Genomic DNA, 24,950 nt, shown 5'->3' with positions numbered 1-24,950 from the left:
CTAATAGCCTCACCCACACCTCCAGTGAAAATAGCAAATGAAACACAAGCCCCTGGGCTATAACATAAATCTAAGCCATCTGGTAAAAGAAGTGTTGCTGCAGAGCAAGTGGGGAAGGAGAACTAGAGAAGGAAAAATATACCCAGTTACTATTAGTTTGACTATAAAACTTATTTATTGTTAAGTATATGAAATATATGATGGTACTAGTAGTAATAGACATGCAAAGGAAAAACAAACACAAACAATTACAATACTACCCTGGTTTCACTACGTATTTGGTGAATCTTAGCTCAAGCTTAACTAATACAGTTCAGGTTCAGAAATCTATGCGTAGAGAGAAAAGAGAAGAGAGAGAGGGCGAGAGCTGGGATCTCACCAGTCCAAGGCACTCGGGTTCCAATGCTGACACTGACAGGTAAAGTTCTTAGCACAATCCTTGAAGGGAGACAATCTGTTTCTTCCAGCTTCTCAAGAACAACAGTGGATGGTGTCAGAGAGATTTCTCCTCTTGAAGCACACCTTGCTGCTTTTTTTTTTACAGATTTTTATACCCTCAGTTCAGCTTTTTCAAAGCATTCTTTTAATAGTGTAAATAATTGTCTTTTCTATTGACAAGGGGTTATCTGGTTTGCAACATCTCAAGAAACTGATTAACAGCCAGGAAAACATAAGTTTTTAAGGAGTAGCCAGACACTTAGGAGCCAGCTTGAAATTCTTATGGATAGCAAATATACTGTATGGGATACCTCATTGTGTTTTCAGAAACAATAGATAGCTTGCAGCCTCAGGTTTTTGGATTTTTACCTGTTGTGAATAAGCCTCAGCTTAGCATGACTTGTCCAGATCTTACTGGAAGGGACTGATTACTTGAAGTGTTCATAAACTTTTGTGGGGAGGACTTCCACCAGTCATCCTGGGGAAAGTATGACAGCATTTGTGGTCAGGGCTCCAACGGGCTGGATGCTGTGATGAACCCTTAACCATTGTTCAAATGTTGCCCATACCCCTTCTGACTCAGTCTCTTTGTCTCAGCATTCCTTAACCCGGCAACCGAGTTTTAGTCACTCAAGTTTAAATAGGCTTCCCATAGTGGGACTGGAGAATGTATGGCCCAAGATGCCTATTAAACTTTACTTCTGCTTAGATGAGGTGTGTGTGCAGGGTAGGGAAAGTCCTTTGTAAATCCAGATTAGAATTGGTCTGATAAATGCTGAGCTGGGTGTATGTATATGTGAGTTGATTAGCATTTGGAGCACAGATTCCCCATCATGCAGTGCTCCCCTGCTTTTCTGATCCCAGAATTCACTGCAGTCTTTGCTTCGGGCTCTCTGTTCTCCATCTCCCATGTAAATGAATTGTCATCTGGTTCCATCTCAGATGCAAATGAGACCTAGGGCAGTTGTTTCACTCTTGTCACCCCTATCTTGGAGGGCTTTAGGTGTGTCTCCCACTGCATCTTGTCTTTCATAATCAGTTCTTGTTCAGGTAGAGGAGGGGAGAGGCAGGGGGAAATTCTTTGCGAGTCAGACAGGCTGAGTCCTGTGTTAGGGTTCCCCAAGAACATGGATCTGAGAGGTAACACCACCTTCCTGGGCAGTGAAAATTTGTTAAAAGGGTCTTCCTGTGGCAGTGAAGAAGCTCGGTCAGCTCCCATCACCCTGCAGATATCTCAACTCTTCTGGAAATCACTCTGAAAGAGGAGGGGCAGCATAGGGCAGCGAGAGGATTGAGGGATAACATGTTCATAGAGCAAATGCTGTAGCTGATCATTATTCTGGCTCTATTCTATTCTTTTAACCCATAACAGTGCATTATCAGGGATGGGTACAGGGTGCCCACCCGCCCCCACCCCCAACACTGGGTTACAGGATGTTGGGCATCAGGATGACAGTGAAATCCTCACCCACTCTTAGGCCTAGTTCTCCCTATTCAGTTCTACCCAGACTCATGCCTCCTCCCCCTGCTCTCACTTGAAGGAATAAATGAATTCATGGTAACTAAGGATGGACCTTTCAGATAAACCTCTGGAGATCCAGGCTGGGCATAGCAATCCATCTCAGAACATCAGGTGACATAGACACTCTTCTCCCATGCAGTACATATCAGGTACCTTTCCCTACCACTAAAGTGATAAGGATCTTTCCTCTTAGACACCGACAGTTTTGCACTTTGAACTCTGGGATCACACAATTTTCATGGCCTCATTGATAAGAATATGAAATCCTATTGTCAAAAATTCAGGATCTGCATTAGCTAAAGCCCCATCATCCATTTGTTAATCTTTATTTATTTACTCACCACACTAATACTCACATGCAAAATAAAGTACAGGATATTGAAACAATAAACTTTTAAATAATGGAAGCATTAGGACAGACTGCAGGAAATGGAGTCAGGAGGTCATATTGAGTAGCATCTGAAGAAAAACAAAGCAAAGCAACTCAACAGGCAGGGCATCCATCTTCTCCCCAGTCCCTTTCCCTCCACCTGCAACAACACTGGCAAACTCAAAATAGTCATGTGCATTGAAAAAAGTCAGAACACATCTTTTAACACCAGTGGAATACATTAACTACTCCAAGCCCAGAAACATGCAATACATTCATCTGCTTTAAGTAGAAGAGCCACGACTGAAATGCTCCATGAGTAGCAATTCCAGCAGAGGTTCTATTCACACTACATCTCATTTCCACCCCTTGCTCAGTGCGCAGTCAGAGGGCCTGTTTTATCCATTCAAAACAATATAGTAAAAAACAGAAGGCTGGGCTCTCTGCTGCTGTCCCAGCTGAGAGCCAAAGAGAGAAGTTAGAGAAGTCTCCAAGGTTCAGAAGAATAAGAAAAAATGCCTTCCCGTGACATACAAAGTCCTGCAGTCCAGCCAAGCATTGTCTTCTCTACTAAAGAGAGAGCTTTCAATAGATTGCTCCTCTATGGACATGGTAGTTATTGTAGCAGTTAGCACAGAAATCAGTGAATATGTGTCATGAGACAAGCCTATCTGTATCCAGAACTCTCAAACAAGGACCTTCTGGGTATCACCTGAAGCACAGTGTCAGATTTCTGCTAAATAGTTCACAGGACAAAAAGAACAAACAAGACCTCCTGAAGCCTTTGATTTGGATGGGGACCTGGCAGACAAGTATAAGAGCTGCAGGAGCACTTGCAGAAAAAACAAGATAATAAACATCCCCCTCTGGCACACGCAAGGAGGCTGAAGGTGGAACACCAGCCTTAGCATCTGAACTGGCCAACACATAGACCCGTTCCAAGAACAAGAGGTTACCATGTGATGACAAGAAAGCCATCCAGATTCAGTGAACATAGATATTAATTGGATTGCTTGGTTCTGGGTGGGATTTGTAACATTAATCTCACTAAGCAATAGATGCTGACATGTGTGTCTGCCTCAGAAACCCTGATCTAGTTTGCATGAAGGGGCCTTGAAACACAGTTTCAATTTCTTGCCAGGACTCCTGTGCATCAGACCCACACTGTAATACACAGGGCTATTTTTCTGACCATCAGCAGGTCAAGTATTTGGTTGCAACAGCTCAGGAAGTGTTTGCATGCCTTTAGGTGTTGAGAGTGATTCATGTGTTAAAATCATGCAACAGGAATGAGTTGGTGGCATCTCATTAGAGCTGTAGAGACTTCTAGATAGAATCTCTCCCAAGAGCAGAAAGACTGTAAAATCTGGTGAAACCAAGCAAAGCACAATGAAGTAGATTTCAAGGCTCCACATTAGCAGGGTGTACGCAGGGGGAAAATGACAAAGATGATGAACCTTGATCAACTCAATTCACATCACTGGCTCTCTTCAGATTCAGTGTATAGGACATAAGTGTATATGAAGTGATCCTCCTCAACAAATGCTGCCATTGCATTGCTGAGTCCTGAAAGTATGAAGGATTTCCTGGTTATTTGCAAGGCTATCTTTTTGGTGGCTCACATCAGGGAAGACTGTGGGGCAGTGTCTGTTCCTCCTGGCCAAGCATTTATGTTCTCTCCTTTATGCGGTTTGGAGGTCTCTGCTGAGTGCGTGGTCTGGGCCGTGGGGGCGCTGCGAGTTGCTGTGCTTGAGGCTGAGACTGGGGAGGTGGTCTCTGTAGCTGCCTTGGCTGCCTCTGGGGAGCATGACCTGGAGGAGGCGGAAGCTCCCGCTGCTTCATTCCATCTTCCACTGGAAAAATCTGCACTGGCATCTCCTCATCTGCAACAACAGAACATGTGAACAATTAGTTAGCAACCCAGCTTGACTGAAAACAGAATGTGGCATTGGTTATGGTGAGCAGTTGATGCAAGAGAAAGGAGACCTGGATAGTGCCAAGCAGTCAAAAGCTTTCATGGTTTGGAACATAACCACAATGGTGTCAGGGAATCTACTTCTTTCAATAATATAGTAAGTTTTGTATATACCATCTCCTCCTGACTGCCACTAAGGCCTCAGTGTTGACTAGCTGAGGGGAGGGCACTCGCAGATTACTTTAGTCAGCTTCACCCCCCTGCCAAGTGTGAAATTTGTAATGGAGATTTGATTCCTCTCAACATGTTCCCTTGAAGACTAGGTGGAGTCTAGAAGGGAACTATATGAAAGAACATTGCTCTGTTACCATCTACGCTGTACCTTTCCTGCAGATAAAGGGAGGATGCTAGATTCAAGAACAGCCAAGCTCAAACCTTTTACCTCAAACTTTTTCTCACATTCAGCATTCAGAGTATGTCAGCACTGTCTTGAGTGAAACCAGCCAGGCTGCAAGATAACACTCAAGCACTGGCACTGCTACTGGCACTGGCACAGCACTCACTAGCATGACATGTGATCATGTGTAATGCTACAGCCATATACCATGATCCTTTGTACTGCAGCTGCCCTACAATTGGAATCCTTTCCCTGTGAATTGTGGGAGAACCTGATAAGTCATATATGGGGAATTGCAGAAAGGCACTGATGGCCCACAGATAGTCAAATACAGTTATCATGTGTCCACACCTGGCCATCTTAAGAGCTGAGGAGTTCTGTTTACTCAAACTATCTGTATACCTAAGTGTAACGGGGTGGTCTGTCCCTTTAAGAGGGACCAGGCAGCCCTGTTGAAGAAGCCCAGTTGCAAAGCTACCAGAAGAATAAGCTGGGGTTGAGGAAACAAGCTGTGTATGCCAAGGGGTAGCAACCTACAGCCTGAAGGTGCTGAGCCTTCTGATCCAGCCTGCAGACATGGGGCTTCAGTGCAATTGGGTGATGGGGGTATTTGATAGCAGTCGCTTTTCCAGTGTCACCACAGGAAGAGTGACAGCAGGCATGCCAGCAGCAGGCACTTTTCCTATGCGACCTCAGGGAAAAGTGACACTGGTGGATGTTTTCCACATGCTGGAGGAAGGGGAAAGCAGCAACAGTGCCTGGGTCCTAGTGCCTGCCCACCCATCCGCCAACCTGCCTTTGACCCAAACTGGTTCAATCCAGCCTACAGCCGTAAAAGGGTCCTGACTGCTAGTATATGCAACTGCTTGCTACAAGAACGGAACTAAGCTACTGGGCTAAGAGCCAGAGTCAAAGCACTTCTCCTCGAATGCTTGGGATGGACAGGAAGATTTTGTTTTGTTTATCTGGTAGCTTGCTGGTGGCCTAAAGACTGAATTTCCTGAGAGGTTTGGCTGAGGGGTTCTTCAGGGAGCAAAGGCCCACCTACAGAAGCCAGCTGGGTAGGTAAGCCACTTACACCAAAGTACTCACAGGGCATGTCTACACATCACCTATGATGATGTTGTTACTGCACTGTGCTTTACTATTTCCTTTTGGAAGTACTAAAGCATGACACAGTAACCACCCATACTGCGCTGTATGCACAGGGCATGGTTAGATCTCACTGCTAGTTCACCATAGTGGTGCACTAAAATGGGGCAGTGTGCTGCTACAATGAAGTAGCAGCTGATCACATGTAGACTCATGTGATTACTATGTCGCTGTATCACATCACAGGGCAATGTAGTGCATTGCTACAACCAGAGGCAATGCATAGGGGGTGCACATGGGTGCACATGCACTCCCTGTGCATGTCAGTGCACCCCCTGCAAAAAGACACCGCCGACACTGTTGGTGGCACCTGTGGGCAGTTGCCACTCACCACTGGCATCTTTGGGCGGTCCCTGATCGCCCCTGGCCACTGCCTCTGCTGCCGGCAGTGCCTGAGGGTGGTTGCCAACCCATGGCCGGCACTCACCACCCTCTCCCCCTACCACCGGCAGTGCCTCCTGAGCCACCAGGGGCATGCACTGTTCATGCCTACAGCAACGTAAGGCAACATGTACACATGCCCACCATGCCTTAGATCCTTGCAGTCCGTAATGCATTCATCCTCACAACACATTTGTGAAGAAAAGAAATGCTCTCATCCCCTTTTTACAGGTTGGAACTGATAGTAATAGACTTGTACAAAGTCAGAAAGCAAATCAGTCACAGAGCAGGGACTTGGATCTACACCTCCTAAACTCTAGGATACAATCTTTATCCCTGGACTCCCCTTCCTTCCTACCTTAGCCTACACTCCCCCACATGGGTTAGCCAACTCAAGTTAAAAACACCTCCATACTTAAGCTAAGACATTTTGTATGTGGATAGTAGAGAATTAGGAGCAGCACTTAAATTATAACTTGAGGGTTTTTGCAATAAAAGCAGGCCCATAATATGAGAGAGGTTCTTGGTAGGGTATTTCCAGACCAATCCAACCTAGGAAGTCGCTTGCCTCAGAGCTGGTCCTTCTAGAGAAATATTGTTAGAATACACCTTAATAGTAACTAAAAAACCTGTAAAGCACATGAATACATGGTGTCAACCAAGACAACATCACATCTATTGGCCATGGATGTATTTTTGGTTTCAATAGAGCTTATGTGTCACCAGCTGACATATTATATGCAACAGCCCTGTGTACATTAACTATATTTAATCTGTCCTGGTAGCTACACCTCTCACAGCTGTGTTCTGCCCCCACCTTTCTCTGCTCCGCTCCACTACTGGAAAAATGAACACCAGACAAATGTGACCACACCATTGCACCTTCCCTGGATCTGGCCCCACTGTGAGTCATGGTGGCTGTATTCCAGTAAAACTTATGACTGCCTATACATGTGCTCAGGCTTGGGGCTAGGGGCATTTTAATTACAGCAGTTCCCAGACAGCTGCTGTAATTAAAAAGGCTCACTGTCACACGTATTAAGCCCCCCTCACATTTAGAAATGGCCATGGGACACTTTATCTAAACCTCTTTTGATAAGGTTTAAATAAAGCACCCCTGCAGCCATTTTAAAATGCACAAGGGCTTATACACAGGATGGTAAGGCTCTAATTAGAACATAAATGAGCATGTCTATATTTCTGGTAAAGACAAGCTCAGTAATTCTGAAGTCTGGAAGTGATTCAGACAAGCACCCAGAAGTTTAGATGCCAAACTATCTAAGTCTTTCAGGTCTGCAAAGTGAAGGTAACATTTTCCAAGAAAAAAGTTACAGAGAAATTTATGCCATTGGCCATAGTTATTAAAGCTACACATAACATGAAAATATTTAATTAGACTGTGGCATTAACTTATGCTCTGTTTATTGTAATTATGTAATTCACCTCTCATGACAGCTTCATTGTTAATGGGTTTTTTAATCAATATTTCTCTTGTATTTTTAATTAGATTTAGGAACGTAGGCTGCCTACACATGTGCTCAGAGTTGGGGGGGCAGTGGTGTTTTAATAAGAGTGATTCCCAAGAGCTACTCTAATTACAACGCTGTACTGTCATGTGTATTAAACCCCTGAGCCTTTAAAATGGTTGCAGGAAGCTTTATCTAAATCTCATTCAGCAAGGTTTAGTTAAAGTGTCCCTCAGCCATTTATAAATGTGTGGTGCCTTAATACACATGACACTGCAGTGATGCTGCAATATTTTAATTAGAATGCAGAACAACTGGGTCAACACCTGGGCCACCAACCCCAACCCCCTGGTCTTGCAGGCACCACATTGCATAATCTAGTAGAGCTTCAGCATTACATAGCATTCCTTCTTTTCCTGTGATACTCAAAGCTAAAAAATCATAGGCTAAATTTTGAAAACTGCCTAGTAACTTTGGATTACTAAGTGTCAGTGTTTTGATGTCCAACTTCAGACATCTTAACAGAGCTAGAATTTAAGAGAAAGAATGAATGCCCTTCATTTTCTGAATAGCTGGTCTCTTTAAAGTGCCTCTAATTGGGTAGCTGAATTTTGATGGGCATCTAAACAACCTTATTTTTTAGTAGGACAAGCCCTAGGAGAGGTCTCCAAAATAAGTGTCAAAAAGTTGATGAACATCAGCTAGGCTGTGCGAAATGGCTGTGTTTCATTTCAGTTTCAGATTCCACCATTTCAGAGGACAGTGATTTGTTTTGGTGTTTCGGATCACTGTTCCATTTTGATTCAGCCGAATCTGTTTCAGGGTTTCTGACGCTGTTTCAGTGCTAATTTGGAGATTTGGACTGGCCAGGGAAAGGCAGGCACAGCTGGGTGGCTGCAGGTTCTCTCGCAGCTCCTCTGACTGTGCCAGCCTCAGCCACATCCCTCACCCGGCCACAGCCTCCCAACACTTTAAAATAAAAATTAAATTAAAAAAGCCAGACGTAGCAACAGTGATCAGGGCCTCTGAGGGCTTGGGGCAGAGCCCCCCGTACAGCATGGGGCAGCAGAGGAGAGCAGGAATAACGTCCCCACCCAGCACCCATGTGGCAGCTGTCGCATTGCACGGGTGCAGTGCAGCTTGGCAGGGCACCATGTGCTGTCTGGGAGCTGTGGCAGCTGCAGCAGTCACCTGGAGCCTAGCACCAGCTCCCAGACAGCATGTGGCACCCTGCCAAGCTGTGCTGCACCCACACTATGCAACATCTGCCATGCAGGTGCCAAGCGAGGGGGGCCAATCCTTGCTACCCCACACTGTGCAGGGGGGCTCTGCCACAAGCCCTCAGAGGCCCTGAGCCTTGCTCCTGCAGCCAGTGAGTATGGGACATTTTTTTTTTAGGTGCTGGGAGGGTGGGGGATGAGTCCAGGCAGGCCAGCCATGGGGGGCTTCTCCTGCAGCCCCTCCAGCTGTGCCTGCCTCTGCCCCGGTGGGGGGAGCTGCAGGAGAAGCCCCCATGGCTGCCCTGCCCAGCCCCAGCCCCCGCCCACCCCCAGCCTCCCAGCACTTTAAAAGGAGGGCTGCAAGGCTGTGCCAGACTCTTCCCAGGGACACCTCTGAAACATTTCTGAAATGTTTTGGATCATTTTGTTTCGTCTTGTTTCATTTCTGAGATGTTTCGGAGCCTCTGTTACATTTCAGATTCGGTGTTTTGGGCGCCAAAACGGGCCAAAATACCTCTAAAATGAAACGGCTGCTGAAATTCCGCATAGCCCTACCAATCCCTATATGTGCATGCCTCTATAATGCCTACACTTTCAAATGTGAGGTTGCAGATGGCTTCATTTTATTAGAAAATCTGTTCTGAGGAGCCCAAATGTAGACCATAAAGTGTACAAACACCCAGTATGTAAAACTAATCAGTGCTTTTATGGGCTAAGATTTCTGAGAGTCCATTTTCCCAATATTCATAAATAAACATAACTTCAAAACAGGATCATCTTGTTAAAAATAATCATCAGAAACCAGAATTAAAACTGACTGTTGGACAGGAATCTCTGTGAAAATTAATTGACCCCTCTCTCCCCCATACCTTCTTTCTCTCTCACTCTCTTTCAAGACTTCAGTATATCCTTCATCTCTAGATAGACGGTTTTTTGAAAGAGAAAGAAAGATTTTAGGCGATTGGGCAGCAACATGAATGCTTCAAACTCTTACCATCTTCTTCTTCATAGTGTTCCATTCTCTTCCTCCTGATATAATAAATCAGCAGAACCAAAATAATGACAAAGACGACAGCACCTCCTGCAATGCACAGGATGAGAAGGAGGTCCAGACCTGCTAATCAGAGGGGGAAAAAAAAACAAATGTCACAGAGAGAGAAAACAACTCCAAAGCTAAGTCAGGAGTTTGGTCCCAATTCTTGAGAGGACATACATGTGTAAAGCTTACAGCATAGATCCTGATGGCATGAATACACCGTGGGTATACAGCACAATCTCAAAACACTTATACCAGCAAGGAATTAAGGCTCAGAACACCCACATGAGACATTAATGTTAAGATTTACTATTCCCACTTTACAGAAACTCAGGGGCAAATGGTTACATGATTTGCTGTTGCTCACAACTGTAGAGCAGCCAAGTTTGGAATAGAGACCAGGATGCTTGGTTCCTAGTAGCTACCTCAGCATATTATAGAATGCTACTGAAACAGAAAGAGGTACGCTTCCACCTTCCTGCCAAATTTTCATGGAATATATAGTTTATGTGGCCAGAGTTGAAGTAAACATTTAAAGCAGAATTTATAGGAATGCCAAGGCATTTTATCCATGTAACAGTCAGTTACACCTTCTGCTAGTGATTGGCATACCCTAAATATCTGATTATATATAGGCAACCAAACATTTGGATCCCCCATGAATGTTATACGGACTTCCCAAATGCACTGACTGCACAAAAATGGGTCTGCATCTGATAAAAACAAGCTTTTTTCAGAGTTTCCTACTGAGCCAGAAATACACTGAGAACAGATTGAAACATTACAAGAGAGAGCTAGCTCCCTCTTCCAGTGTTGGCTGAAACGTGGATGGAAGAGATGCATGCAAATACAAAATAGTGAGGAACACAAAAACGAGAAGCCAGACCTTATGCAGTTCAGAATAAAAAGTCTTGTTTGACTTGAGGGGGCAAGTTTATGGGGACTATTCCTTTCTTTAGCTAAATAGGCTTGACCACAGCCCCACTTCTTCACTCCAGCACCACAGTGCTTTTGGAGTGTCCCCCAGCCTCCGGACTGCCCAGTTGAAAGTCCTCATTCAAGAGCTCTTTCAAAGATTTTAAGGGCTTGCCTGAGGTGCAAAGTTACTTACTGGGTGTAGCCTGGCCAAAACATACAAGCAGGTGAGTCCCATATGATGATAAAGGCTGAAGTCCTCAGCCAGCCCTTTCTTACTCGAAGCTCTCATTGAACTGATCTGAATACAGACCTCAGATTTGGCAAAAGGGAAGTGGGGAAGTAGGCAAGGCACCCAGTAGAAGGGTGTAACACACAGCCATTTTCTACCTGTTTCTCTGTGTGCAGCTTGCATCAGCTTCCCATGCCTACACCCACAGCATACCAAACTACTACAAGTTACAAGATGTAAGTGGTAAAGTGTTCATTATAACCTGCAGGCCTTTTAATCTAAGAAGGGCAGCTCACCTTTCCCCCCAAGGCCAAAAAAGTTGTCCGGGTTTCCAACTAGAACAGAAAAAAAGCCACAATGGTTTTTGTGTTTTGTTAGGCTCTGACACCTCTGCTATATTTGTTTCTTCACAACCTCCATGACAAATGCTTTTGTTAGCTGTCAGTGTAGCAGATAGACACCAAGCCAAGCCAACATACATCCTGAATGGTTACTAATTTTCAGGGGTACCAGATTATACAACTCCACACGCCGCTAACTGATGTACAAACCCAGATTCTGACCCACCTATTAGGCTGATAAATGGACTTGCATGGCCAAGTGTAAGTCTGTTTTTCTGTGCTGGAGTCCCTGAAAATCCATTAATACACCCACGCATGTAATCAGTACTACCTTACCCTATGACTGAGTCTCACAAAAGCAGTGAAGAGAAGGACCCACCCATTTTTGTGTTAGCGGTTTTTCAGGGACTGGTGAGGGCAGAATAGGTTCACACTTAAGTTGCTAAGTCCACCTATATGCTTAATAGGTGGACCGGAATCTGGTTCATACAGATCAGCTCCTTAGCCACAGTGAAGAATACAGAAGGCCATATCCATAGTCAATGCAAATCAACCCAGCACCTTTGATGACTGTGAAACTCAAGCTGAGCTGGGCCTGCTCACAAAAGTTAAAATAGAAATGCATAGTGCAAGAGGGTTGTAAGTTTGCGGCTAGACCTTCTGAAAAGAAATAGTGAGCAGCTTATCTTACTATATTTATGATGATTTTAGGCAGGCTGCTATTTGTCTGGTATGTAACTGTGAAATGTCTATCCTTGATTAATTAGTATAGTAAATATTTCTTTGCAATTAACTCGTATATATGTATAGGAAGAGACAGCTTCCATATGGTCTTTGATAGGTGTCTCCTCCTGATTTTCTCTTGTTTTGCCTCAGTGGTCCCCTTGATCTTCCAAGGACAGCTCCTCAAAAACCTTGTGTTTTTCCTGGTTGTCAATCAGTTTCTTGATATGTTCCAATTTAGTAGAATTGAGAACCTCTTGTTACTGAGGAAAGTAATTCAATCAAAATTGGGACTTGCTGATAACCAATAATGAAGAGCATGATTAACAGGATTTTCCTGTTAATTATTGCTTGAGATCCTATCTTGATTTACACAACTACAAGAATGCTTTGAAGATTCTGAGCTATGGGGAATAAAAAAGGAAACAAAACAACTAACAGGGCATGCTTCAAGAATGAGACATCCTTCTGATAAGAACTGCTACTGTGGCCAACTAATCTTTTAAATGGATCCACATCTTGAGAAGCTGACAAAACTGAGACTACCTCTTTGCCTGTACTGGTGAGATACTGTCACTTTTACAGCTAAGTACTGGACTTTTCTTTGCTTTAGGTGTGTTTAACAGTGAATACTTGTAGTAAATAAGCCTTTCTGTCATTCCCCAAACGAGTTGTCATGTTAATCCTTTATACACTAGTCCTGAATCCCATTTCTTGACTTAAAACCATTGCAGCCAATGAAACAGTGTGAATTTACTCCAGCTGGGGACCTAATTTCCAGTGTTTAAAGCATCAAACTCATACAAAAGGTACAAGCATTTAAGATATACTACAGTGAATATACCTTGTAGTAAATCCATCACCTGGTGTTCACATCGGTTTAGCCATTTAGGTCTAGTTCTGGCTACACTTCAGACTCACTCCTTGAGTCTTGCACCTGCTCTTACTGCTGAATTTCCACAGCAAACTCACCATGTTCAGTGGTGGCATGCCTCAAACAAGCTCTGGGCAGGCCATGTCCACAACTGGAAGCAGTGTAGCCAGAGTTGCATGGGACTTCCACTGGGCTAATTAGCAATGCTAAGCAACCATGCCAATAGCTCGTCCTCAACATAATTAGTGCAGTCCTGGCACTATGCAAGAGACAGCCTGCATGAAGGAGCACAGCATGCTGGAGGGTTCCACTTCCTGGCACAGTGAGTGTCCCATGTAGATATGCCTCACTCACCACTTCCTCCATCAAACTGCAAACTCTGTATTTGAATTTGCCAGGCCATCATGCCTTTGGCTCAGTCAGTCCTATAGCGTAGAAGTCTGTCCATGTGCTGTGTGAAATCTGACTCACTTTATTCCATTTTAGGCTTTTCTGTGAAACATACCTCCCCTTAGCTCTTGCAGCCCTCCTGCATCCAGTGCCTCAAGCACAAGATCTGCCCCCCCTCCCTGAAAGCTATTGTTTAGTTCAAAGAATGGGTAAATTTCAGTTGTATTTTCCATTTCATTTCACTCCCACTGCACTAACTTAATGCCCTTGTGCTGAGCTTCTCAGGCTTGATTAATTTCCTGCAAACACCCACAGGTATGCACATGGCAAGAAAGATACCGATACGACAGACTTTTTTCTAGCTGTAAAAGAAATCCATGCACCATTGGGACACCACCAATTTTGCAGATGAAAGAAAAGAAAGGGGGGAAAACTCTTTGTCCTCTTGTTCTTCTAATAAAAGTCAGGAGCAACTCCACTGAAACTAATGCCATGTTTGGGCACAGCTAGAATAAAAAAGAGAAATATCAAGTCTATTCTTTGCAAATGTGGGGTGTCAACTGATAGGCCAGCCAAATTTCAACTTGGGTCATTTTGTCCCTACAACTAAAATGACCTCTGCAGTTTCTGGCACGTCAGCAGCACATTAGTGATCAAACATAATAAGGAATAATAATTTAAGAAAGGACTTTTGATGCCTGCTAGAGATGACTGTACACTGTCAAAAATGCTTTCTTCCCTCCCACTCTTCCATTTTATTTTACTGAGATTCTACTGCTTTGGGAATTGGCAGTGCCTGGCACCTATTCGTAAGCTTGTACATCTTAGGAGGACATTTCTGTAGCACAGACTTTGTACCTGCACACTTGATGTATTTGATATCACTTTTGCTGGAAATGCCATTTGAAACAGTGCACCTGTACTTCCCAGAGGCATTTTTAGTCCCTTGATATTCCACGTTCCAAGAGCCATTTGGAGATTTCCATTCTTTTGTCGCCTTGAGAGGTTTGTCATCATAATGAATGATCTGAGAAACTGGTTTAGGCTGCTGCTTTACCTCACATGTCAACTTAAGTTGTTTTCTAGTACAATCCCATGTGAGCAGTGGTTGTGGGACAGCCACTGAAACAGAAAAGAGACAAGCAGGTTGTGAAGATTTTTTTTTGTTTTACAGCATTCATTATTAAAACAGAACCAGAAATATCCACACCATGAGATAAAGGAATGTAGAAGACTTTAGAGGCATGTAAAGCATGCAACAAATTATTTTTGTGGAAGGATCTGAGGTAAAATAAATTGAAACACAGATTATTTGATAAGGAGGAAGCCAGGATGTAGCAATGCCAACAGAAAGAATGGAGGGAGAATGGACAGCAAATTGAACCTGATCAGAGTGTCCTACTGCAATAAGAAAAAAAAGGCCATCAAGAGACTGATCTTCAGGCTTGTTTTTTCATAAAACGTTTAACACCTTTTAGGCTTACTGCCCATTCTCCTCTCTCCTCCTTTCCTATTAAGCCATAGAGCATTCCTTGCTAAAATAAGATTCACTATTCACCTACAGAGAGAGGATCCCAGTCTCTTGGTTCTATTCTCAATTTATCCTTCCTTCATTCTTAGCTCCAGCATGCATTTTATTCCTAGGCCAACTCCCATCCATACACAAAACCCTGGCTTGAATGAAGTAGTGCTTTAAACTCAAGCTTGGTTGGCATGGATTGAAGTGCAACTGTTGCTGATGCATGGGCTGGCCTTTCCATAGGGATACAGCAGCATGAGTTGGAGGAAGCCAGCAATATGCTCCTCATAGTCTGAGTATTGTTTGTTGGTCAGTAACTAAGTTGGCAAACATGGGGCACATCTACATAATAAACTTGCCACTCCCCCTAGAGAGCTTCCCTCTAGCACACTGCTCTGCTCTGGGTGGGGAATCCCTTCTCAACTGGAAGCAGTGTAGTTACCCCAGACAGTGCTTTGGGCTAGCTAATTAGCACTGCTAACTGACTTGGCTAGTAAGCTTGCCTCCATGCTAATTCACCCAGCTGTGACACTGCCTGAGGAAAGCTACATTGTTTTATGTCTTGTTCTGCCCAGAGCAGTATAGCCAGTGTAAAGGCATGGCTCTGGAGCACCGCAATTATGCTAAGCAGACGTGGCCACAGAGAGGAGTCTGAATGTGGGACGTGAACTCTCCCAGCTGGGACTGTATGTAAAAATCTGAGCTTAAGGACAGAGAAAAGAGCCCACATTACCTGGGCAACTACATCCAGCTATAGATAACAATAGACACTCAGTTGTGACAGAAAGGAAGAGAGGAGGTAGCAATGTCCTCTTTTCCACACAGAATGAGCAAGATCTACTTGCAAAGTTACATCCAAGCAAATGTATATTGCAGTTGCTTTGGAGGAAGAGCAATGCCACATTTGAGAAAGTGGGGGTGGAAAAAGGAAACAACAGAAAGGCTTTACGTCACTGGAGCACAGAGGCAAGAGTACACTGCTATACAGCTCTAGCGTGATGGTACCTGCAACGGTGGACTCAAGTTTGAGCACCTAGAAGACTGGAGAATATTTAGTAGGGACCCAAAGGTAATAAGTATAAAGGAAAGAGGAAAAAGTTTAAGGGGCAGTTGTGATCAGAAAAGTGTCTGTAAAAGTGGCAGGTAAGGTTCTTTGAGTAAATGAGATATCTTTTATTAGACCAACTAAATAGTTGGAAAAATAGTTCTGTGCAAGCTTTCAAGCACAACCACAATTCTTCTAGCATAAGGAGAGCCTGCTGGTGTTTGTGTGCTCTCCTGGGTGTCACCTACTTGTCTCACACCTGTTGTCTCCCAGGGCCTCTGATCCTCACTGCTACACATTTTTGTTTTTCCAACCTGCATTTTGCATGTTGGCTTCTATTCCACCCAGGAGAGCACACAAACACCAACAGACTGAAGAAGGGTGCTTATGCCTGAAAGCTTGCAAAGAACAATTTTTCCAACTATTTAGTTAGTCTAATAAAAGATATCTCATTTACCCAAAGAACCTTGTGTGCCTATGCCCTTAGACCACAACGGCTATAATCAACACTCCTGTAAAAATGGCAACTTTCCTCAGAACTCAGGCCTGTTCCTGGGCAAACTCAGTGTCACTGTTACTGCTTTGAAAGAGAGTATGACTGTATGCTACTTCTTCTGTCATGTGTTCCTAAAAGGCACATCACTCTGCTATGTATGAAAGGCAAACGGAGACTTGACAGGTCTTAGTTGTTGCTTACTGTGCTATTGGAGGGCATTCATATATTATGGCAATGACCACAGAATAAGAATCTATACAGAATAGAATATAGGCACTTTAGCATATCTGACAGAGTAATTTGATTTCTACTTGTTCACTGTAAAGTTTTTACTATGATATAAATGCAGATCTCTGTTACTGACAATGATTCATGAGCCACAAAGAAGCCAGCACAAGAAACTTTTAAAATGCTAAGAAGTGCCAAAACTAACTGAATGGATTCATAAGAGTTGTTCAAATTGCAGAAAGGATTGTCAAAATAAGTGTTTTTAATTCCCCCTACTTTTTTCCATTCTTTAAAGACTGTTTAGATATCATCAAATCTTTGAGATTCAGAAAATTCAGGAAATTCCAGCCAGCTCTCATAATCGGTCAAAGAAAAAGAAACTTTAAACATGTTCCAACACGTTCCCTGTATTTTCTATTTAAAAGTTGGTCCAAATTTACTAAACAACAAAAAATTCAACCAGTTCTTCTTTTGAAGGATGGACTGAGGAATAGAAAGCAGGAGACATGGGAAATTTACAATAAATACATTTCCACCGACTTCATCATTTACTAATGATTATGCATCATGCACAATTGAAAATAGTTTCCATGTTTACATCCTGCATTGAGAAAGTTTCACTGAATTAACAGTAGGATTAAAGGCTAAGCATGAGGAGGGAAAAAAAGAAAGAAAATTGACTAGAGAAGGAAAAGGCTTCACAAATGCATAGGGCACAATTCTATACCACCTTTCCTAAAACACTGCTACACACTGTTTAAGCAAGCTAAGAAGCTACTCCTTATCAGAGCACTGAATGGGTAGTTAAGAAAGGGATCTCTGCATAGAGTGATATAAAGGCTTGGCTAGAGCTATCAACTGTCAATGGGTACACTACAACTCTCCCAAAGTGGCTTCTGACATTCCAGAAGTTAAGTCCCCACAAAGGGAAGAGAAGATTACATAATCATGAAGGGACCCACAGTGTATATGAACCCTACTAAGAGAAGTCAAGTACATGGCACCCAGATGAGTCCAGCAAAACATGTAGGACCATGTTTCAAAGAGCACTACAAACATCTTTCTCATTTTACTCTCTTTCATGAAGAGCTTAGAAGAGTTCTATCTCCACACCCTTCCCTCCTCCGATATTCAACCTCTACCTCCTATCCCTCCACAGACAATGTCTGGGTATTTTGTGTGGCAAAGCAAACACTCACCATAAGCTAAAAATTTGTTGTTACACACTGATGGAGGGGTGCTTACATGGCAGAAACGGAAATGTGGCAGTTGATAGAAGAAATCAAACAGCAGGGTGAGAAGAAGGGAGCAGAGGGACTCAACAGCATCTGAAATATCCTGCCATGGCACCAGTCTTCAGCAGAGGAAAAAAAGAGGATGGAGAGCATTGCTTGGGATGGAAAAAGGGTTTTATACCTAGCAGTATTTACCCACCAACAGAAAAAGGGAATAGGGACAGGAGGAGTAACCCTGCCAGGTAGTCATGCAAGAAGTAATGTTAGGGAGAAAGGGAATGGTGAGACACTCAGTTAGCAAAAGGGCAGAATAATAACAAAGGAGGCTCTACCAGCTAAGCAGGCAGTGAAGAGAAGCCCACAGACTCACCAATAAAGCTCAGAACAATGTCCTTCTTCTCTGATAGAATACCATCAGGGTTATAGATTTCAGCTGTGTAACTTCCACCATCCTGTTGCACCAATTGTTCAATTTTCAGGGTCCCATTTGGAAAAAGGCAATACTTTGTTTTGTTGGAGTAATAAACTTTTGTTGAAGAATTGGTGAGTTTTGCAATCATATGTGTATCTCTGAGCCATCTTATCTCATGTGGTTTTCCATTTAGGGGATTAGAAATATTCAGGAGAACAGACTCACTCAGAATCGCTGGAACCTTCATAGGTTCTCCAAGTGAACCTGAAAAGAGAAAAATTGCAATGTAGATGATTAGTGAACATCCAAAGAGTCTATGGAAGAGGGCTAGTGGCTAACACTACAATATTAAATGACATGGTTACAAATGCTTCCCCACTGATCTCCAAGCCACTCTTCACTAATAACGTGTTAATAGGGATGTTTTCATCTCATGGTCTGAACAGCAGCGACCAGCCATTAAATAGTTATGCCTCCCAGTACACAGCTGTAATTCTGATGCATTGAGAAATAAAGGGCAAGTTCCCAGCAGGTAGCTCAAGGGGGGTTATTTTGAAACTTGGGCCTGATTTCAAAATGACAGAGCACTCACAGCTCCTGAAGTCAGTAAGGGTTTTAGGTGCACAGTGCCTCTGAAAATCTGGCCACGTTGTACCGGCCAGAGTTTGTTGGGCATCTAGGCACCTAAGTACAATTCTATTCTATCCTGCTCAAGTCCTGAAAACCCATTAATTCAGGGGTCTACGGCACACAGGCCAGATGTGGGATTGGATCTGGCCTGTGAAGGTCTGCTTCAGTCTACATTTTACTAAGGGAGCACAGTCCCTAGCTATTTGATATGGCCTGGGTTTTGTTAAGGGCACACAGATTACCTCCAGCTGCTAAAGCCAGCTGTCTTAACCTGAGTGGAAAGCTGTTCTTCTTTGTTGCAGCCTGTGCTCAGCATCCCTGGAGTGGCTTGGGAGGGGGGAGGGGGTGTGAATGCTGGCCCATAGCATTAGCCAGGTTGTAAGCTGCAGCCCCCCTAAGTAAAAGGCTGTTGACCCCTGCATTAAATCATCTACTTTGGTAAATGCCCATTTGGTCGATGCCCCAGCATCTGCCCCTTCCAATCAAGTCACAAAAAGCAGCAAGGAGGAAAAGGACCCAAATTAACAAATGTTCATGGACATGAACAGTATAGAATAGAATCACATTTATGCGCCTAAGTCTACTTAAATGTCTAATAGCTGGAATAGGATCTATCTCTAAGAGTCCCCAGATGGGCAACCAAAAGCACTAGACACTTTCAGCTATGTAAGTACAAGGCTGACATTTTCAAGTGATGAGCAGTTGGATGCTTATCTTGCTGGGATCCTATGAACCCAGCTGACTTCCTGCCCTTTGGGCAGGGGGCTGGACTCGATGATCTCCCGAGGTCCCTTCCAGCCCTAATGTCTATGAAATCTATGAAATCTATAATGCCATGATTTTTGTGCCCAGCTTGGGATAGCCTAAAAGAGCAAATGTTTCACGTTTTCTGAGAACGAGGCCATTTTAACATGTGTTGAGCTGGATACCACTGGACACCTCAATTCGCTGGTTAAAAAAACGCAAAATATGATAGACAAACAGGGAATGAGTGACAGACACGGGACTAAAACCCAGGCATCCTATCTCCCAGTCTCCTCCTTCACTGTTCTGACCACAGGACCTCTGTTGCATAGGTTCTGTCAGAAAAAAATGAGGGAAAACGCAACAGATAACCATGACCATGCAGCTTTTCAACAGTTGTTTTTGTATCATAAGAAAGCAAAATCATGGCAGAAAAAGCTATTTTTTTTCTTGTTTACACATACCCTTTGACCCCATTTCCCATCTGCAAAATTTCTAACAACAACTCTATCCCATGGTGGAGTGCAAGGTTTGTATAGAAATGGACTGCTCAGGACTACAAGATACTGGGCGCATCTACACTTGCAAATAATCTGGGAGCAGTTTACTTTTCAGGAAACTACTTAAGATTAAACTCTCCTGGGCACATATTTACACATGCAGAAACACAGAAGCAGATTTGCTGCTCCTAGTAGCAGACTGCTTCTGCTCCCTGCGGCCCTGCAGCAGCCAGGGGAAGCTCTAGGCCCCCCCTAGGCATAGCCCAGGTGCCAGGAGACAGGTGTCTCCTGGCAGGGGCTGGAGCATTGCTCTCTGCCACCAGAAGCTACCTGTTCCTGGGGCGGGCTCTGCCACCAGAGCCTGGGCAAAAACAATGTCTCCCTGACCAGGCAGCAGGGAACTCTCAGCCCCAGCTCTGCAATCATGGGGCCCGGGCTGGAAGATCTTTCCCAAGCCCTGCAGTTGTGTGGAGATCCTTCCAGCCTGGCTCCTGTAACTGCAGGGCTCAGGCTGGGAAAGAAGGATCTCCCAACACCAGCACTGTGACTGCAGAGCTGGTGCTAAGACAGAAGGATCTCCCATCCTGGATCCCACAACCATGGGGCTTGGGCTGGGAAAGAAGGATCTCTCAGCCCAGGTCCTGAGCCCACAGGTCTAGTACTGGAAGATAAGGATCTCCCAGCACCAGCCCTGTGATAGTGGAGCAGGGCCTAGGATATCCCTGCTGCCAGGCCAGGGGGACACTGTCCCTGACCTGGCAGCTGGCAGCTCCCTGGGGCAGGAAGCAAGCCTAGCTGACCAGGAGCACATTTGCTCACAGTTAGGCATGTACATGTGCACTACCGCACAGTAAGTAATCTCAAATATATTTGCTCCTGGCATTCAAAAGTAGCAAATTTACTCACAATTAGGCAATTACTGCACGGTAAGCGTCTGCAACTATAAACGCAGATGCTCACTATGCAATAATTTGCTGTACTGCACAGTAAAGCATCTTGTGTAGATTCACCCATTGTGTCACAAAAGGGCTATATACTGGTAGTAAAGAAAAGCAAAAGTTGCTACGTGTGAATCTTGCTATTATGGAAAAAAGAGCATGCATCTTCCCATGGCACCAGTAACATAACTGGGAGCAAGGAGGCACACAGCGGCAGCAGCCTCGGGCACTGTCTTGTGGGAAAGGGGTGCAAAACTAGCCACCACTATGGGCAGCACAGTAGCCAGTGCTGTCCCGCAACTACCTAGAGATCGGAGCTGTCCTGTTGTGCTTCTACATTGCATATTCTTCTGTAAGATCTCGTGCACATTTCTGTGACAGTCACAACAGGGAGACCTCACTTACAAACACAAGAGGCAGACCGGAGTTTTCCTGTTTGCTTGTTGTTTTATTTTTTTTGGTTTTTGAAGCCTGAAGGTCATTCCAAATGAGGAACTGACTCTAGGCAGATATTTCTGTAGGCCCCTTGCCTGCCTTAGGCAGTCAAGTTGAGGAATAATAATGATACTGAAACAGACAAGACAGGGGTTAAACATGTGCTTACCAGCTTCAAATGAAATAAATTCATTAGCAACAAAATGTTCATTCATAACCAGGGATTATTCAGTTTTCCATTTACTAAATTAAATCCCCTCCAATCTACAGGATAAAGCTTATTAGCACAACAAGTTACACCAAACTATTTTTAAACATTTTAAGCCATTTTTCCTGTAGAGAAAAGCAGTGTTTATAAATCATTTATTATAATCCTTTATTAAAATACCTAATCCTTGATTATAAAGCTGTTATTTGTATCTGTGAGATTATAGTGAAATATATCATCAAAAGGAAAATGAAACCCTAATTGCTGCTCCATAGAGCTAGCAGTATTTGAGCTAAGCAAAGTCTTAAAATATTGTGTATTATGTCTATATAATTAACATAAGAACCCGGGAAATCACTTACTAGAGCCTGCCAAACCAAAGAGATGTTATTACTGTACTTTCAAGTTCCGTAATAAGTATTGGGCATTTCTAACACTATAGTCTGAAATCAGTCAGTTTTCGAGGGAAGTGTTTTAATAAAATTAATGTTCCCAGTAAATACATTTTAAGTGATAAGAAGAAAAGTAATTCATTGAGTTGCTTCTGCTCAGGACTACTGTCAGATATCAAGAATTATTTACTATTACATGTATTCTGCATTATATAATATGCATTTTACATGTGAAAAACCAAGCAAATTTTGAGGGGCAACAGTTTTGTAGTATTCCAATTGGCAGACAATGCTGTTACATCTTTAAATGTTGGCATGATCTCCTAAATCAATGAAACAGAGGCCTGAGCACCCCCAGCACACAGTCACCTGCGTGGATAATGAAGCAGCATTTTTGATAGTGCTATGGGACAGAGCAATCAAAATGTAGCAGCAAATAGCTCAGTTACAATCAGAAGGCGTGTAGAATACTGGAGGTGCCTTGAACTGTAAGTGCACTCATAGTCAATTCAATGTTCTCAGGCATAAAGCACTGTTGTGTTTCAAGGTTTTAAGTCTTTTCAACAGATAGTTCCATTTGAAGGAATCAAGAGTGTTCTTTTTACATCAAGTTCATAACAATATTTTTTTTTATCTACTTATTTTGCCATGAAATATAGAGAACCCTAAACACCCATCAAGAATGATCTACAGTTGAATGATAAGAATAAATCTGTGAAAGCTTCTTGTGGGCTGAATCCATTTCACCTGTTCTAATCTGTGAGTGAACAGTTTAGCTACATGTTTAGAGCACAATTTTTAAAAAGACCTAATTTTTATAGTATCAGTAGGTATGAAACCCACTATTTCCTAAACCCTCTCTTCTCTTGTGCTTTTGCCACCTTTTTCTGAATATAACTTGCACTTTCAATCATTCTGTTTACCTTCAGTAAAAAGTAAGCAGTTATAAAAGAGCTGGAGGTCTACATAATGCACAGTAAAGTATATCTTAAATAGGGTTACCAAAAAAATCCTATAATGGCTTCACTGATGGCAGTCCTCAAGTTAAGGATCATGAACTTGAAAACAGAACTGTTCACTAATTATTATTCTAAATGCAAGGGGAAGCTCAGGTCTTCGGTTTCCCTTGAGTAAAGGATGAACAAAATAACAATACTCCAAAAATCTCACGGCATTTTGCAAAGGAAGGTAAGTACTAAGGAAGGTAACCTCTGTTGCCAAAAGGAAAAGGTATATCATTAGCCACAGTATGGACTGGAGCTGACAGGGTGCTTGGTCTCTGGTCCAGAAAAGGCCTTGAATACCCGCTTCACTTTAAACACGTGAACCATCCTTTTGAAGTCAATGGGACACCTCGTGAACTTAAAGTGAAGTCAATACTTAATGCACAGTGCCAGGCTGAGGGACAAGACTTCAGAAGTTTTCAGGATTGAGCCTAGGAATTTTAGCGTGAAAACCTGCCTCCTTTGAGATCAGTGTCAAAACTCCAGCCCCCAAATATCTGAAATTTGCTGTTTTGGAGGGGCTAACAAAGGTATAACAAGGTACATAACACCCTTTAAATGTCTGATGTACTTGCTCTGAAGTCTAAGTAATTCTCCTAGCACCAAGACTAAATTTACCCTGTTATAAGTCCAGTGAATTTAGCTGGATGAAACCAGGGAAGAATGGGATGTGATTTTTACAGAAGATTCAAGTGGCTTCCCATTTTACTGTCCCTCAGGCTTTCACATTTAAACCATAAAAGCAGAAGCTGTTTGGCAGGGATCCTTATCAGTCACATTTAAGTCTACATATTTAAGTTTAATTAGAGGAATGAACCGAAACATATGGGTAATAGCTTGCTCCCCTGGTTTTAACAATAATTAAGTCATGAGAGAGGTTTAAAATTTGTAGTTTAGACAGGGCCACTACAAATCCTCATAACTAGCTCAAATCTATCAAATGTGCAATTATGGTGAGATAGGTCTCATCCACCTAACTGGATTCCCTGATTCCATTATAGTCAGGATATAGGTGCCCCAGATGCAGCTGTCATATTAAGATGCCCCCAATCCTTGTATGAATACAAGGATTCTGCCACTAGTTTAAACACTATAAATGCAATGCAAAGCCAGTCTGAAAGAGCCAAAAGCTAATACAAAACTCACCTTTTACACTGAAAAATAAAATCTCCAGGTACTTTGCTAGAAAAATCTCCTTAAAGTTCATTTTCAAGACCATATATCCACACAGTGCGTCTTTGCCTAAAGAAAGTTCCTGGCAAGAGGTCCTGCTGCAAGCAAGTAATCTTTCGGCACCTTAGTCCAGCCCTTTAACTCCTACCCCCTCCTCCTGCTGTTTTTTGTACTACGTTTCATTTCTGTTACAAGAGCATTCAGGGTGGAACTGGGTTCCCTTTTCTGTTCATAAGGTACCGTATTTACTCAAATACAAGATGAATTCCCCCTCATCTTCCCCACCCCACCCAATCACCATGGGAAAAAGCTTCTCATCTTATAGATAAGGAGACCTCATCAAATGCATTATTATTAAACTGCTGCTAAAAGCAGCATGTGCTCAGTAACGTAAACCAACTAAAAAATTAATTAAATGTAACAAACACTTAAATATGACTATAACATACATGACCCGAATTGGGCAAACATGCTGATGGGAGCCTTTTTTTTTTTAACCAATTTTATTGAAAACACATTTATCACCCTACACTTACAAAGCTACACGTATTATTTTACCAAAAGTTCATATCACAGAAATAATTACATATGAAAAATATACAGCTGAACCTTTAAATAG

At 43.1% G+C, this 24,950-nt stretch overlaps 1 protein-coding gene across 2 annotated transcripts; it reads right to left on the bottom strand.

The window, feature by feature from the left end:
• Window positions 1-208: 208 nt before the first annotated feature.
• Window positions 209-24,424, bottom strand: CD2 (CD2 molecule). Of its 2 annotated transcripts, none has more exons than XM_090059284.1 (5): window positions 24,305-24,424; window positions 18,266-18,571; window positions 14,231-14,494; window positions 9,856-9,978; window positions 209-4,213 (listed from the first exon to the last, which is right to left on the bottom strand). In XM_090059284.1, exons 1-5 carry the CDS (start codon window positions 24,375-24,377, stop codon window positions 3,999-4,001), a joined length of 981 nt encoding a protein of 326 aa, XP_089915410.1. In that variant the 5' UTR covers window positions 24,378-24,424; the 3' UTR covers window positions 209-3,998. The 2 variants fall into 2 exon arrangements, with proteins under 2 accessions (XP_089915410.1, XP_089915417.1); XM_090059291.1 differs by having other exon boundaries at window positions 9,856-9,975.
• Window positions 24,425-24,950: the final 526 nt, after the last annotated feature.

Source organism: Crocodylus siamensis, chromosome 1, assembly GCF_052110815.1.
Source record: "Crocodylus siamensis isolate JL-2025a chromosome 1, ASM5211081v1, whole genome shotgun sequence".
NCBI lineage: Eukaryota > Metazoa > Chordata > Crocodylia > Crocodylidae > Crocodylus > Crocodylus siamensis.
Note: the sequence above shows the minus strand (reverse complement) of the source record. Positions and strands in the feature narration are given on the sequence as shown.

Bases quoted from the DNA above. Each gene is read 5' to 3' on its own strand.
- CD2 (XM_090059284.1), bottom strand. From the start codon at position 24,377: ATGGTCTTGAAAATGAACTTTAAGGAGATTTTTCTAGCAAAGTACCTG. The intron at 18,572-24,304 runs GTGAGTTTTGTA...TTCTCTTTTCAG, and splicing joins TTTATTTTTCAGTGTAAAAG to GTTCACTTGGAGAACCTATG. The intron at 4,214-9,855 runs GTAAGAGTTTGA...CTGTTGTTGCAG, and splicing joins ACACTATGAAGAAGAAGATG to ATGAGGAGATGCCAGTGCAG.